This window comes from Cryptosporidium muris, genomic scaffold (assembly GCF_000006515.1).
Source record: "Cryptosporidium muris RN66 scf_1106632373475 genomic scaffold, whole genome shotgun sequence".
NCBI classification, from domain to species: Eukaryota; Apicomplexa; class Conoidasida; order Eucoccidiorida; family Cryptosporidiidae; genus Cryptosporidium; species Cryptosporidium muris.
This window is the reverse complement of record NW_002196574.1, coordinates 606599-621173: the sequence shown is the minus strand read 5'-3', so window position 1 is coordinate 621173 and position 14575 is coordinate 606599. Positions and strand designations below refer to the sequence as shown.

Genomic DNA, 14575 nt, shown 5'->3' with positions numbered 1-14575 from the left:
ATCAAAATAAAGTATATCGGATAATTCCTAGTTTTGTGCATCTTGTAAAGAGTCATCCAGATGTGGTTCTGGAATACATAATTCTCTTAGAATCTGCTTTCTGTAGATACCTGCTAGTAAAAGGAGTTGAATAACCATTGCTGTGTAAGTCCACAATATAATTCCTATAACAGTCTTGCTACTTGGGGATAAGTCTTGGTGAAGTATACACATGAAAATAATAGTTAGTATAAGTCCATTAATAGCCAATATTTTAGAATTACATAAAGGATGATCATTCAATCCTATTTGGGTTAGATAAGATCTGCTACCCACTCTTTCAGCTACAAAGTATAAAAACTGTCTAATTAACCCATGATTAAATGTCCAGTTAAAATCAAGTGTATCATCTTCATCAATATAAACAGATCCACTGCGACATATTGTACATAGTGTTGTTTCTCTTATGCTTTCACCTAATACTGTGCTTCTGATAGCAGCTATTCTTTGTGATCTATTCCACCTCAACCAACATTCCTTGTGGACCACTGCATAGCATTGGGTACAGCATCGCTCTAATTCGTTATTAGAAGAGTCTTCTAGACAAATAAAACAGTAATCACCCTGTTTATTAGTTATTTCTTCATTTATAGAGACGTAGTGGTCCATTTTCTAGAATCTAAGATTTACAATTAGGGATACATCAAAGTACAGAGACTTCAATAAAATAATCTTTAGAGAAGTGATATATAATTTGTTAATATTTATTAGGTTATAAGATATCTTAAAAACACCAATTTTATAACCAAAATGGTGATCTTGTCTATATATTTAGAAAATGAGAAAAGGAAGATTCCACGCTAAATCACGTTAAAGTATGTTATTACAACTACATATAATTTCGCGCCAAAACAAATTGTATTATTTTTATATACGACTTACTGCAGACACCAAATACTCATACAGAATTGCCATTAAGATCACTATATATATGTGGAATGCAGAAGAACAGTGGAGTGATGATGAAAGCTTTGGTTATATTGAGAAAAAAAAATCTAAATTAGATGTTCTAGATACATTAAAACCTCAGGCATGGGATATTACTGATGAGCTGAATTTTGATGAGGAGATGGACTTTAACGATCATTTTTTTAATGAAGAGATAAATGAAGAGATCAATAAAGAGAATAAATTAACAGAGAGTCAGAATATCCCTAGAAGCTATGGTAATACTGCAAATAAACCTTTAGATGAAATACCTCTACTAGAACCAATAAATACTTGTTTATCAAAAACAAATAAACCTGATGATAAATTAAACTTTGAAGTAGACCAGATATCTAAAAGTAATATATATAACATACATTTTGACTTTGAAGGTGAATTTAGCTATTTTGGTACTATGAATAAAAGTATACAAGGCAAAAAGCTAGTGATGTATTCTAAAGATAGCAAGATACTTACTATACCACCTGCAGATTTAGATGATAATCATGAATACTTTTTGTTTTCAGGCATTAGAGATCAAGATATTAAGTTTTATTTACAATCTCGGCCTGATAGTGATGTTAGAAAGTTGGATTGTATTACAGATAACTTGAATGAAACTAACATTCAATATGATACTCAATTGTATTTAGATTCTGTCAAGATTACTGAAGATACCACTAAATTAAATTTAAGACCACTGATTAGTTGCTCATATATGAAAAGAATTGCATTAAATCAGAAATATAAACCTAAGTCATATTTAGATATTATAAATGATGAGGAAACTGTAAGAAATATTTTGAAATGGATTAAACAGTGGGAAGGATATATATTTGGTAAAAAAGTGAGAAATTTGAAACTTGCTGATATGGAAGATGAAATAGATAGTAGGAATGAAGAAGCAAAAGAAGCTCCGAACAATCCAATACTACTTGTTGGAGGTCCTTCAGGATGTGGCAAAACATCTTTAATTAATATTCTGGCAAAGCAATGTGGCTACAATACTTACGAAGTCAGACTAGATGATGAAAGGAGTTCCGCTCGTATCGAAAATTCAATTAAAATAGGCATTGGATTCAATACTATACAAGGAGTAAATAGTAAACCTAACTTAGTTTTAATAGATGAACTCGACAGCATCCTGTCAAATTCATCTCCTGGCAGTAAATGTCATAATAATGACGAACAAGTTAAAGGGCAAAGTCCTGATTGTATTTCTTACTTAATTAAGTTACTAGATCAACATAAGAAAACTCTGGATATTATTAAACGACCAGTTATTTGTTTGTGTAGTGATATATACAACAAATCACTAAGGAACCTTAGGCTAAAAGTACCCAACATTATTTTAAAGACTCCCAAAATAGAAAAGGTCACTAAAAGACTTTCATTTATTTGTGAAAAAGAAAATATTGAACTAGAAGATCAAGATATTTTAACTAGACTAGCTATTGCACATAATGGTGACATTAGATCATGTTTGAACTCCCTAGAATTAATGATACAAAAAGAGAAATATGATGAACATACAAATAAGGTTTATCTAGACTGGATTGATTTTAATAATTGTTGCTACATTAAAGATATTGAACAAGATGTATCAGACTATGTCAAAATTTGTATTGGACTTGAAAATCACCAAGGCCAGAGTATAGTTAAATATGTACTAAAAAAGGGTGAAGAATGTGTGGCAAATCATGGATCAAATGTTACCACTTTGCTCCTTGAAAACATATACCGTTGTCTTGTCCGTAATGATCTATACTTTAATTACTTAGCTAGTATAATAGATAATATAGTTGAATATGATATCCTTGGCTCAAGAATATGCTCATTACTACCATTTTTAAATACATGTTTAACAGTAGCTCCCAGATTACAAGGAATAATGGCAAATCAATTTAGATACTTTGGAATGACAACTTATGCTTACTCTCAAAAAGTAAAGAAAGCTAATAAAAATATTCTAAAAGATATTTCGTTAAATTCAATCCCCACATTTCAAATACAAATTCTAACTTACTACTTTGTTGTTGATATATTACCGTTCATAATTGCAATACTTTACTCAAATGTAGAACCTAATTATAGTAAATATTGGTACTCTCCTCAGTTAATATCGAAGTTTAGAAATTATTTAAATCATCAGAATAATAATATTCAAAACGAACAGGAAACTCTTGCTTTCAAACATCTATTTCATATCCTCACAATTTTGTTTAATTTAGGGCTAAATTATACTCGAAATGATACTGTTGAAGAAAATATTTATATTAAAAACTCTAACTTGACAAATTATACTCTGAATCCAAATATAGAGCAATTCTTTTCTTTTCCATGTTTCCAGAATGCATTGAAACTGGGCTTTATAAGAGATTCATGTATATCGTCTACCAGTATTCAGATGAATGCTTCTGAATTTAGTTATCGCTATTATTGTATGATAAATCAATTGCTAGAACTTTTTGCTGGCGAAATTTGCAAGAATACTTCTCAATCTAGATATGGTAATGAAGAAATAATAACTCAAAAGGAAAGAAAAAGTAAAACAGCTTTATCAATTCCTAACCAACTGAGCCCTAAGCACTTAAATTATGTAAAACTACCCTCTCCAAATAAAATTATACAACAAATTAGGGAATACACTACTCCTAATAGGAATTGTCAAATAACTTATAAATACAATGATGGATGTACAGATGCAGTAAAAATTGATGTATATATTGGGGACTTTGTAGATATTAGATCGTATATTTAGGTGTAACTTTTCTAAGAAAAAAAAAGGAACCCTTCATTATAGTAATAATAATATATCAAAATGTAAGTTATATCATACTACTCTCGTTAATTATCACTTATTATTTAACTTCCTTCAACAGTGTTACTCTAAATATATAGATAATAATGGCGCTGTCAACCGGATCTAGAAATTCAGACTTAAGTGCAGTTATTGGAAATTATAATAATATCACTGGGAATAAATTAAGCTTACAAATGATAAGGAGAAACTGGTTAAGGTGGATACTTATATGTATTTCTATGATATGGTGTATAGGTAAACTGGAAGCGTCGAGAATAGAACGTATTAGGTATTCTAAACAGAAAGTCCCAGAGAAACTACCATCTACAAAATTTCGTGGCCAGTTATACTCAGATGGTTCCATATTATGGAAGAAATGTTATAGAAGTCGCAATGGTAATTGGGGAAATTGGGTTACTGCTTCTGTAAATGAGATACCACGAAGTTTAATTAACAAGATGCTTCTTTATCAATCGAAATCAAGACGAAGTAATCTTTCTAGTGATTCATCTGAATTCTCGGATGAAAATGAAATGTCAACTTCAGATACTTCATATGAAGGAGTTCCTGTAAGTACTTCAAGGTTAGAAGTGTATCCTGTAGATGAAACGGCGATTACCCCTCAATATCGTAAACCTACTGGTAAATTTGGAAAGGAGTATGTAGAAAGTCTTGCAGAAGACTTAGTTCTTGTTCAAGAATTACCCAGATCTGAGATTCAAAGATCAAAGATTCCAGAGTTGGAATCTACAGGGACGAGATTCTTATTTTCCACTCCACCTCTTGTTAATCCATATGAAACCTCAAGACCAAAGTTTATTCAACACAGTAGATCAAGTAGGCTACAATATCCAAATTCCAAAATAAAATTATCTAGTTCATTAAATCCATTAGATAGTCAAAGTTTAAAAATACCTGCAACAAGATTGAAACTTAGAAAACCGACAATACCAACTAAAACATGGAACAGTTTATCAGAACTAAGCAAATATGAACTAAGCAGAATACAATGGACCCTATTTGCATCACTATATAATCCTTCAACTGACAATTTAAAACTTATAAAAAAAGTGCCACCCTTAGGTTTCAAACCTGTTAGTAATGTTAGTGAATGTACTACAGCATATATGAAAGCCTTTATGGCAAATTATTGCACTGTATCTGATTATATATATAAAAAAGGTATAAGCAAAAGTATTCTTGTAGCAATAGAAAAAGAAATAAAACTATGGTGTGGTTCAATGATCAAATTATGGTATAGTTATTTGCAGCAAGTAGGTATTCAGAATCTCCCATCACCAAGTAAATATATGAAATAATATCAGTCAAGTATGTTAGATCCTCCGTATAAATTTTAGACAGATAACACGTTTAATATATCTCATAAATGTCTCTACTACATTATTTAACTATTATAAATAAGCTCATGCTCACTTCAGAGTCTCATCTTTTTCCCTATGGGTTTAGATTGTCTAATTCTATGGGAGGAAATCGAGCTTGGGATGACGTCAAGATTATTTACACCTGCCTTTTGCTGAGCAGTTGGAGCTGGTAATTTATCTAATTGAGCCACAATCTTAATATTTCTGATATCTCCACTTGTTAATTTTGTCTTATCTATTAACTCATCTTGTTTCCTTCGAATAATTACCTTGTCTCTATCTCTTAGTTGTCTTAATCTCTTATTCCCACCATTTCCCTTATTATATTGTGAATTCTTAAAGTTACTTCCCTTCTGTAATATTTGGATATTCCCTCCACCTTTTATATTATGTCTCTTACTCGTGTTGGGCTTTGCTACAGCCTTCTTAGGTGTCAAAGAATTCCGATGTTGCCTATTACTCTGCAGACGTCTTGATCTCTTCGATTGTCTCACAATATCATCTAAACTACTATTTATCATCTTTTCAATTCTACTGTCCACTTGGGACCTACCTAGGGTACTTTTCATATTTATATAATTATAACACCTTACTTAAGAAAATGAGTACCTAAACATTACAGCGCCAGTACAGAATATAAAACAGTACCGAGCGTGCAGATTCCATCATTAGATCTAGTAAAAAGTGTGATGCCAAATTGTGTTACAATAAATAAAAATATGAAATCTTAAAGATAAGTTCTATAGAGAAGAAATATCAAACTAGTAATTATTGCCTACTTAACCAAGGTTATCAGGATTAACAACCACGCTATGACCACTATGTAAGTATCTAGTTTATTTCTGTCTACTACTACCTTACCATCGCACATACAGTTAGGTAATCTTAGTGTATCATTTAAGATATATCTTAGATTATATTCTCAAAATAACCATATTAAATATAAATATTGACACAAAAGAAAAACCATAATATAAATCTCATGCGTTATGATAAAATACTAAATTACAAATATTCATTACGTTTATTCATCAGTATCAAGATAAGATCCTCTAAAAACTCTCTTAACTTCTACATCCTCTGGTTGAAAGTTCCTCCCTGTAGCTGCATTAGCATTACTAATAACAGCACTTATAGCTTCTTGCTTATTAGGAGCAGTAACCTGAAAACCACCCTTCCTAGTTACCACTACTTCAGATACAGTTTTTAATGGAGATACAATTGGAGGATATGCTGATTCTACTACTGGTTGTTGGTCTAGATATAACTCCATACATTTTGCCAACTTATCTCTGCATAGATCATTGAATGTATAACCCATTTCTAATGCAATTGGAGATAACACCTTGGTATCTCTGTGTGCCAAATTATCCCAAGCAGAAGCTAGACGTAAGACCATTTCTCGAGGAACCTGAACCTGAGCTAGTTCCTCTTCTTTAGTCTCCTCAATCAAGTCTATAATTCTTGCTACGAAGTATTCACTTTTATTGCTTGTTAAATCATCCTGAACAGCTAATTCCTCGAAATATTTTACTAATTCCCCAACCTTGTCTTTTGTTGGAGGTTCTATTACAATCTCATCAACATGTTCTTCTTCTTCTTTATTATTTGTAAATTCCCCATTTCTCAAAGCAGTTAAAGTGGGACTCTCCAAAATTTCAACAATATCATGTTGTCCTGATTCAAATAAGTCCACTAGTTTAGCTACATTATCACGAGTTATAGCTTCTGTACTTATGTTTCTTAACTCAGATCCCATAACTTCATAGTATCTTACCAAATCTTTCACACTAACTTGGGATGTAGTAAGTTCCAAACAATCTGGATCTACACAAGGATATAAGGTCTCAATAGGAGTTGGAGAAACTTCGATACCAACTACAGGAGATAGAACTTCTGAGCCTTCCAAAACCTCCTCTGCTTCTCTCGAAGACTCTTCAGTAGGAAAGATAACATCTTCACTTAAGGGTGAAACTGGGGTTACTTGTTGGTCAGTTAGAATTTCCTTTGGTAGAGGTGAGTTTGGAGAAGACAATTTAACTTCAGATTCCAAAGTTGGGCATCTGCCAAGTACTGCGCCCTTCTCTTGACTATATATGATAGTTAAAACTATTAGTATAAATGAATTAACAAGTTTGAATGTCATTTAACTCAAATGTATAGTTTAAACGTCTAAAACTTAATAAAAATTGGATTATGATGCTGTGGTGTGGTGATATAGTATTTAAAAATTTAGGGGGTATGGGGAAATGGGGGTACTCTCCTTTCAACCTTTAAGATAAGAGACGTATGAGACGCCGCGGCCACTAGAAAGAGCGAAAATAACTAAAGTTTATTATATTTTAATTTTATTGAAGATCCAAAAAAGATTCTAGAAAAAGAATCTATGTCTCATGATCTGGAATATTGAAAATATGTAATTATTATCTTTCTTATTACTAAAAAAGATGACTATTCAAAGTTTTCATTACTAGATAAAATTACTTAATGTTTACCGCACTTGCGCTCTTATTTAGTATTTATTAATTCATTTCTTTATATTGTAGATAGTAAATACAAAGTGTACTGCTGTTATGTTAGCTTTCGTGTTACTGTAGTTTATATATCTCATATTACTGGATTAGAATTCATATACTTTACATCTCACATAATTGAACCACTCTCAGCTTAACTTACTTCCCTTATAAAGGTGTTTCATAAAAAGAAATATTTTATTCATTCAAGTATTTTGTTTATGTAAATTTGAGATTCGATATGCGTGATTGTATACTTTTATATCTTTTAGTTACACTATATTCTTAGATTTTAAGGAATATATTACTTAAGTGGCTGATAATATACTTGTAAAGAGTAGATAATTTATAATTTAGTGTTGCTTATACTACCATAACTATTCATTCTCTTTATAATATCTACAAATAAATGTAATGTAATTTTTAATGGGGGTAAAAGTACGAAATTGGTTTCCACTAGTGATTTGGTATTTGTATTTCTTCAGTAGTAACTTTATAATATGTGAATCTGGATTTGTAATTAGTAATATAGGAAATATTGATTTTGTTTGTCTACCTAACATAAGAGAAATCCATTTAAAATTATTATTTTATAGAAATAGAAATATGTATGTATATAGGAGTTGGGGGTAACTTAGTTTTAACTTTTATAAAAAAAAAAAATTCAAATACTTTATATCTAAAATAATTAATAAAGTGTTTATTAGACTCTATTATTAGTAAATAAAAAAAAGACCAATCCAACAAGTAAGCTAAGCTTACATACATTATTTTTAATCTTGAATATATACTTTTATACTGAGGAAATACTTTAATACTAAAAATTAATTTATATAATTCAATTATTTATCCTTCCTAGCTTGGAGGATTGCCTCTTCATGTATTTGAATTTGAAATAATTATATATTTGTCATATATTACATAATTTAAGTATAGATCTTAAATAATACCTTGATATAGATAATCAATCTATGTAAATATTTAGATTCAGCAAATAATAAACATAATAATGAATGAAAATATTTAAATTTAGTCATAATTCTAGGAAATAAGAGTTTAAAACCTTAATTTTGTTGTAAAAGTGTTCGAAATACTTTATTACTCCAAATTTTAAAGTTTTTAAATTATTATGTACAAATACCTCACAAGTTCTAAATAAATCTAGTCAATAATATCAAATAACCAAGGTCATACAAACAAGAATGAAGAAATTAAGGGTCTTTAATATATATTACCAGTATTTATACGCCTAAATATATAATTAAAAAAAAAAGGTAACAAGATCTAAAAATCAATTAAGTAATGTACTAAAAATATGTAAACTACAATTAAAAGATAATTCTATGGAATTTAAAATTGTAAGAACTTTTACTTTTTATGCAACTAGTAGTCTACCCTATTTTATTTTAAGCTAACTAATGTCTTAACAATTTCAAGTTAGTTCCATATAAGCGCTAAAAATTGATCAGAGTAACTTAGATTATTTTGAGCTGCATAAATTTATGGACTGGAGGATTAGATGGAGGATGAAAGATTAGATAAACGCATAGTAAGGCGTAAATGTGGTTTGAGAAACCTAAATAGGTTTGATATATTTGTAACGAGGAAAAAACCTTTAATTGTATACTATAGACGTGCTTTAGATCTTTTACTTTTATCTGAAAATGCAAATACAATTTATAAAAATCGTATAGGCTATAGAAGAAATAAGAATAAATTAGATATATCAAATGAAATACCAAAAGTAGTGATACATGGTATGGGAGCCTGTATTAATACTGCTATATGGCTTGTACAAGACCTTAAGACGAATTTTGGAGACAACATTAAAGAAACAATAGAAACTAAGACTATAGAGGTTATAGATGACTACATAACTGAAGATTTTGAGTGGGATATGACAAGTAAAAAGAGAGGAGTTAGTGCAATATCTATAACTATTGAAAGATGTTTAAATTAAGTTATTCTAAGCATTAAAGATATTTTCTTTAACTTCTACTTATGCTCTACTATTCCAATTAATATCGTAATGTCATCCGGTTTTCCTCCTGTATAGTATATAGGTTTTTCGAAATTTTGACAATCTATATTTCTTTGATTTAAATATTTAGCTAAATTAATTGCATATGGTGACAGATGATGTGGATCAAGAGAGATTTGACATGCTTCTTTTCCAAGTTTTTCTGCAATCGCCTGTGGATTTCTTTTATCCAATCTAGAGAGAATGTCAATAATTTCCTTTTTTGATAAATTGTCCCATAAACCATCTGTAGCAATTAAAATGACATCTCCTTCCTGTATTCCTTCTATGGTATCATATATTGCATCGTTGGGGCTATCTCTACTTCCTGTACCAAGTTGGAACGGAGTATTAAAGCTATGTTGCTGAAAGGGTGTCTCATATATAATAGAATTATCTCTTCTTCTATACACTAAACATCCTGAATCACCTAAATTAGCTGTATAAAGTTTATTTATTCCATTAAAATATACTAGACAAACAGTTGAACTGCCGATTATATTGGATTCTTCTGCTTCTTTATAAGCATTATGTAATACTGAAGAGAGGAAATTTTTGCTATCCCCCTTATTATTAGAATCTAGTTCCTTTATATTTCGTGTTATACTCTTCGTTAATACTCTACTATATTTTGCTGGGTTTATCCCATGAACATTCCAGCCACCTACACCATCTGCAACGCAGATATGACATTTACTCGTACTATAAGAATCTTCATTTTCACTTTGTTTTGGTTTCGATGTACTTTTTATTGAAAATGACCCTATATTCAGCAAATAACTCTTATCTGTTCCTGTTCGAAAATATCTCGGTACCCTATTTACCATGTGATGTCGAGAAATCACAAACATGGAGTTATTGGATCTCTTAAAATACTTGATCATCTCCTTCTAATAATATGTACTTTAAAAAGAGATGAAGATATATTATCTTAAAATCTATAAAATTCCTATACTTTTTTGGGTTGGGTTACATACATTGCATCTGGAATTGATGTTTTCAAGCGTGCTGACGGACTTGCGGTAAAATAGCTAATTGCTTAATAGCTTGCTATATTTTTAAATAGGTAAGTACAGGAGAAGAATTTTTGAAACATCCTGCTTAAATGGTTGAGACAGGTAAGGTTTAAAGAGAATGAATTAACTAATACTACTCTGACCACATCTATTATCTTAATTTGTATATTATTTCTTAGGATATACTAAGGAGACACAAGAAGAGATTGTTCAACTAGATAAGAAACTCAAACTACTAAACAATAAGATTTCAGAGCTTACTCAAGATAGTAAAGAGTATGGTCTAGTCTTAAATGCATTTGAGAAGGTAGACGAGAACCGACGATGTTTTAGAGTTATTGGTGGTGTGATGGTTGAGAGAAATGTTAAAACTGTTAAACCTGCTCTTGAAAAAGAAAAGAGTGCGTTAGATAGTGCAATTTCCGAATTAGAGAAGCAGTATGAATCTATTGAAGAGGAAATGAAGAATCTAATTGAGAAATATAGTACAAATAGTGCTGATCCTGCACAAATAACTAGTTCATCAAGCTCGCAATAATAAATTACTTCTGTTATACACTTTTATTGCAGAATAGGTAAATATATATTTTATTGTATCACAACTATTTCGATATTTCTTAAAACTGAATTGTTTCAAACCCAGTCCCAATTTTGACCTTATCAGAAGATATATTTAAATTTGGAGACTGAATAAAGCCATTTAATTTACTGTATACATATTCAAGCTTTTTCTTTGCTTCTCTATTTAGTACATCAGGAGATGTCATATCTTCAACACCAAATATGCGATATTTCAAAATTGTGGAATCTTGATATACTTCCTTCCTCCCATTTAGTTTAAAGACCCATTCACTAAAATTTTTATCTGCAAATATATCTTCAGTACTTTTTTCTGGATTATTTCTCATTGATTCCAACTGATCTACATTTAGCCCGTCCATTATTGATTCACCATGTTCAGCAAATGCAACTGCACGCAATGTTCCTGTGCTATCAATTAGTTCACAACTTAAAATATACTTCTTTAATGGATCTTCAATTGTTTGTTGACAATTTGGGCAATGATAATTAGGTCCTGTATTCACTTTATTACCATTCTCTGAAGAAAATGGCAGAATTAGAGCACTTACACTGTTTGGATCTTCTATTTCAGTAACCTTTCTTTTACATTGGCGACAACTACTCCAAAAATATTTATTATCCCTAATTGTGCGGATTGTAGCATTCGTGAATACCCATATACCACCATCTAGTATATCTGAAGAATTTACTCCAGAAGTTGCAGTTGCAATTATTTCTTCTATTGACTGCCTTTGACTATTTGTGACAGAATTAATATTGCCTGTACTATTGGCTGACAATGATACAATTGAATTTTGGTTGTTTGATTCCTGGAACCATTGTCTTAATTCATCAGCTTGCTCAATATTAATTGGATTCCATTCAATTGATGTATTTGGTCCAAATTTTAGTTTAAACCCATTAAATTCCTCAATAATTGCATTTTTCACTGCTATCATAGGATTTTGTGCTAACATGCCTTCATCTAAATTTGTTCTTTCAGACCACAATGTTAAATCAATACTATATCCAGATCTATCTAAGATAGTTAATTCTCGCTTTTGGGTATCAGCACCTGTTGACTTTATAGTTATTGTCATTATTGGACTTGCTTTCCAAAGTATACCCAATATATCTATTGATTGTCCTTTTGAATAATTTCTAATATCAGCTATTGAAACAAAGTTGTATGCTTTCTTAGGTATACGACTATCTTCAGGCATACTCTGGATATCTGCGTCCTCATTAAATATTATTTCAAAACCATGGCCAGTCTTGTTAAACTTTGCATTTGCTTCCTTGACATCACCCTTTGAGAAACTATAAATTTCACCTTCCTTCAAAAATTCATAAAATTTATCTACAGCCTTTGTGAAGCAAGTTGCCCGAATTTGACTTCCTTCTGCATCACAAATTTCGAATGAAAAAACTTTACCTTCCTTAGATTTGGAAGATGAAAATGTCCTAACATCACTCTTACTAATTACACGGCCTATTATACGCCACCTATGTAGATAGGATGTTATGCTCTTTATAGGATAAACTGGAATATCTTGATTTCTTGAAATTGGTCCTCCTCTAGATCCTGATGAGTAGGGACCACTTCGTTGAATATGTCCCATATTGACTGCGCCTGATCCAGGTATCTGTTGAACACTTCTTCCATATGGGTTACTGTGAATTGGACCAGCGCTAGGTTGGTTGTTCCCATTGTATATGTTATGATTTATCCTGTCACTATTTAACTGAATATTTGGTCCATATAGGTTACTATTCATTGGCCCACTCACGCCTTGTTGGTTACTACCTCCATTTAAATTATTATATATGTTATTCACTTTTTGATTTATTCCATTGTTATATGAGCTATTACTCATTACCTCACTTCCAGCTATATTATTATTTCCATTGTACTGATTACCCATGATCAGATCATGAGTAATGTTTTGCTTATCACTTTGTGTATCTATATTATTTGAAAATGTACCATTATTTATCTGGTTAAAATTATTATTCCCAGAATTACTCAATTCACTATGTCCCATCTGATCATTACCTATGCTACTTGAATTAAATTGGTTTGTACTATTATTGCCTATTAAATTTGTGCCTGTAGTGTTATATTGTTGATTAACTGAACCAAGTCTATTGTTGTTAGTTACAACCGTGTTGAATTGCCTCTCAGATAAGTTACCATTAGAGCTGCCTGTGGAATTATAGAAATTGTTTCCAGACATTTGTTGGTTTTGTTGTTGGTCATTAACAGAGTTATTGCTAGATGAAACTTTATTTGAACCCATTCCTGGATGAGGTATTGCTTTTCCAATAGCAGTGTACCCTGACCAATGTCCAACCTTTTCAAATTGAATAACTGTAACTAACTTCGTAGAGTGAATTTCATTTAGCGAGAACCGAATGATTCTTATTAAATCTCCTGGTTGAAATTGAGTTGCGTCAGACATAACAAGCCTAATACTAAGGGGAACTCCACTTTCATGTATATTAGATCCAGCATCTGCAACATGAACTCTAAAATAAAGATTTCAACATACAGATATCAGTAAGTATACAGACAAATATGTTTAAGTAGTTAAAAAACTTACAGTGCTCTTGGTCCCGAACGAATCAGATTGATTGCAAGAATAACAACAATAGATCCATTAGATGAGGGTATTCCTGAGAGTAGTTGATCACATACACCACGCTGTAGTTCAGACGGGTATTCTATATTTAAAGATGACATTAATATATGTAAGTTGCCTATTACTTGTACTAGAAGATTTATCAAGCAGGGTTAAAGTTTGCGCGAATAGCACTCGCGCTTTGCAATACAACTGTACACCCTGCCCCACCGAATTATAAAGCTCGTCACTCTTCTTAAAATATTGTAAATCCTATTTTGACTTTTTTTACAGACAGACTTTATTAATTTCTGTACATTTACCAAGCTTTAGTGTCCATGTTGATTATGTCCAAGTAGATCTCATGTGAAATATATGATAATCACGGAACTTAGAATATTCAGAAATATCTCTTTTTTACTTCTTTCCCTAGTAAAAGCTATCTTTGTGTAATATTCTAAATAACACGTAATACAAGAACAAAGTACACATGCATGTAAACACCGGTACATGTAGTGGAGTCTTCAATGGTTATGGAGTATTTAATTAGATCATTAATATGCAAACTTCATTAATAGTGAATTTCTGCTTTAAAATTTTATGGAACAGCTCAAAAATTAACAATATATTTCAATAATATAGAGTATTTGATGAGGTATTGATATATCAAAGAAGATTCCAAATCGAATACGC

At 30.9% G+C, this 14575-nt stretch overlaps 9 protein-coding genes across 9 annotated transcripts, besides 5 other annotated features; 4 read left to right on the top strand and 5 right to left on the bottom strand.

Annotated features, from left to right (window-relative positions):
- Positions 1–27: 27 nt before the first annotated feature.
- CMU_014860 (uncharacterized protein) lies at positions 28–648 on the bottom strand (the record flags this gene model as incomplete). The annotated part of the gene is made up of 1 exon (XM_002141123.1): positions 28–648. The coding sequence occupies one exon, from the start codon at positions 646–648 to the stop codon at positions 28–30; it is 621 nt and encodes a 206-aa protein (XP_002141159.1).
- Positions 649–970: 322 nt separating this feature from the next.
- CMU_014850 (uncharacterized protein) lies at positions 971–3727 on the top strand (the record flags this gene model as incomplete). Its single annotated transcript, XM_002141122.1, has 1 exon — positions 971–3727. One exon carries the CDS (start codon positions 971–973, stop codon positions 3725–3727), a length of 2757 nt encoding a protein of 918 aa, XP_002141158.1.
- Positions 3728–3873: 146 nt separating this feature from the next.
- Positions 3874–5088, top strand: CMU_014840 (uncharacterized protein; the record flags this gene model as incomplete). Its single annotated transcript, XM_002141121.1, has 1 exon — positions 3874–5088. The coding sequence occupies one exon, from the start codon at positions 3874–3876 to the stop codon at positions 5086–5088; it is 1215 nt and encodes a 404-aa protein (XP_002141157.1).
- Positions 5089–5204: 116 nt separating this feature from the next.
- Positions 5205–5720, bottom strand: CMU_014830 (uncharacterized protein; the record flags this gene model as incomplete). Its single annotated transcript, XM_002141120.1, has 1 exon — positions 5205–5720. One exon carries the CDS (start codon positions 5718–5720, stop codon positions 5205–5207), a length of 516 nt encoding a protein of 171 aa, XP_002141156.1.
- A 455-nt stretch (positions 5721–6175) lies between these two features.
- CMU_014820 (uncharacterized protein) lies at positions 6176–7297 on the bottom strand (the record flags this gene model as incomplete). The annotated part of the gene is made up of 1 exon (XM_002141119.1): positions 6176–7297. One exon carries the CDS (start codon positions 7295–7297, stop codon positions 6176–6178), a length of 1122 nt encoding a protein of 373 aa, XP_002141155.1.
- A 185-nt stretch (positions 7298–7482) lies between these two features.
- Positions 7483–7504: a sequence feature (AT_rich).
- Positions 7505–8238: 734 nt separating this feature from the next.
- Positions 8239–8259: a sequence feature (AT_rich).
- A 50-nt stretch (positions 8260–8309) lies between these two features.
- Positions 8310–8360: a sequence feature (AT_rich).
- Positions 8361–8474: 114 nt separating this feature from the next.
- Positions 8475–8514: a sequence feature (AT_rich).
- A 400-nt stretch (positions 8515–8914) lies between these two features.
- Positions 8915–8937: a sequence feature (AT_rich).
- Positions 8938–9183: 246 nt separating this feature from the next.
- On the top strand, positions 9184–9624 carry CMU_014810 (uncharacterized protein; the record flags this gene model as incomplete). Its single annotated transcript, XM_002141118.1, has 1 exon — positions 9184–9624. The coding sequence occupies one exon, from the start codon at positions 9184–9186 to the stop codon at positions 9622–9624; it is 441 nt and encodes a 146-aa protein (XP_002141154.1).
- Positions 9625–9659: 35 nt separating this feature from the next.
- Positions 9660–10568, bottom strand: CMU_014800 (protein phophatase 2C, putative; the record flags this gene model as incomplete). The annotated part of the gene is made up of 1 exon (XM_002141117.1): positions 9660–10568. One exon carries the CDS (start codon positions 10566–10568, stop codon positions 9660–9662), a length of 909 nt encoding a protein of 302 aa, XP_002141153.1.
- Positions 10569–10789: 221 nt separating this feature from the next.
- Positions 10790–11238, top strand: CMU_014790 (prefoldin subunit 2, putative; the record flags this gene model as incomplete). The annotated part of the gene is made up of 2 exons (XM_002141116.1): positions 10790–10802; positions 10880–11238. The coding sequence occupies 2 exons, from the start codon at positions 10790–10792 to the stop codon at positions 11236–11238; spliced, it is 372 nt and encodes a 123-aa protein (XP_002141152.1).
- A 79-nt stretch (positions 11239–11317) lies between these two features.
- Positions 11318–14004, bottom strand: CMU_014780 (replication factor-A protein 1, putative; the record flags this gene model as incomplete). The annotated part of the gene is made up of 2 exons (XM_002141115.1): positions 11318–13790; positions 13865–14004. 2 exons carry the CDS (start codon positions 14002–14004, stop codon positions 11318–11320), a joined length of 2613 nt encoding a protein of 870 aa, XP_002141151.1.
- Between the last annotated feature and the right edge of the window lie 571 nt (positions 14005–14575).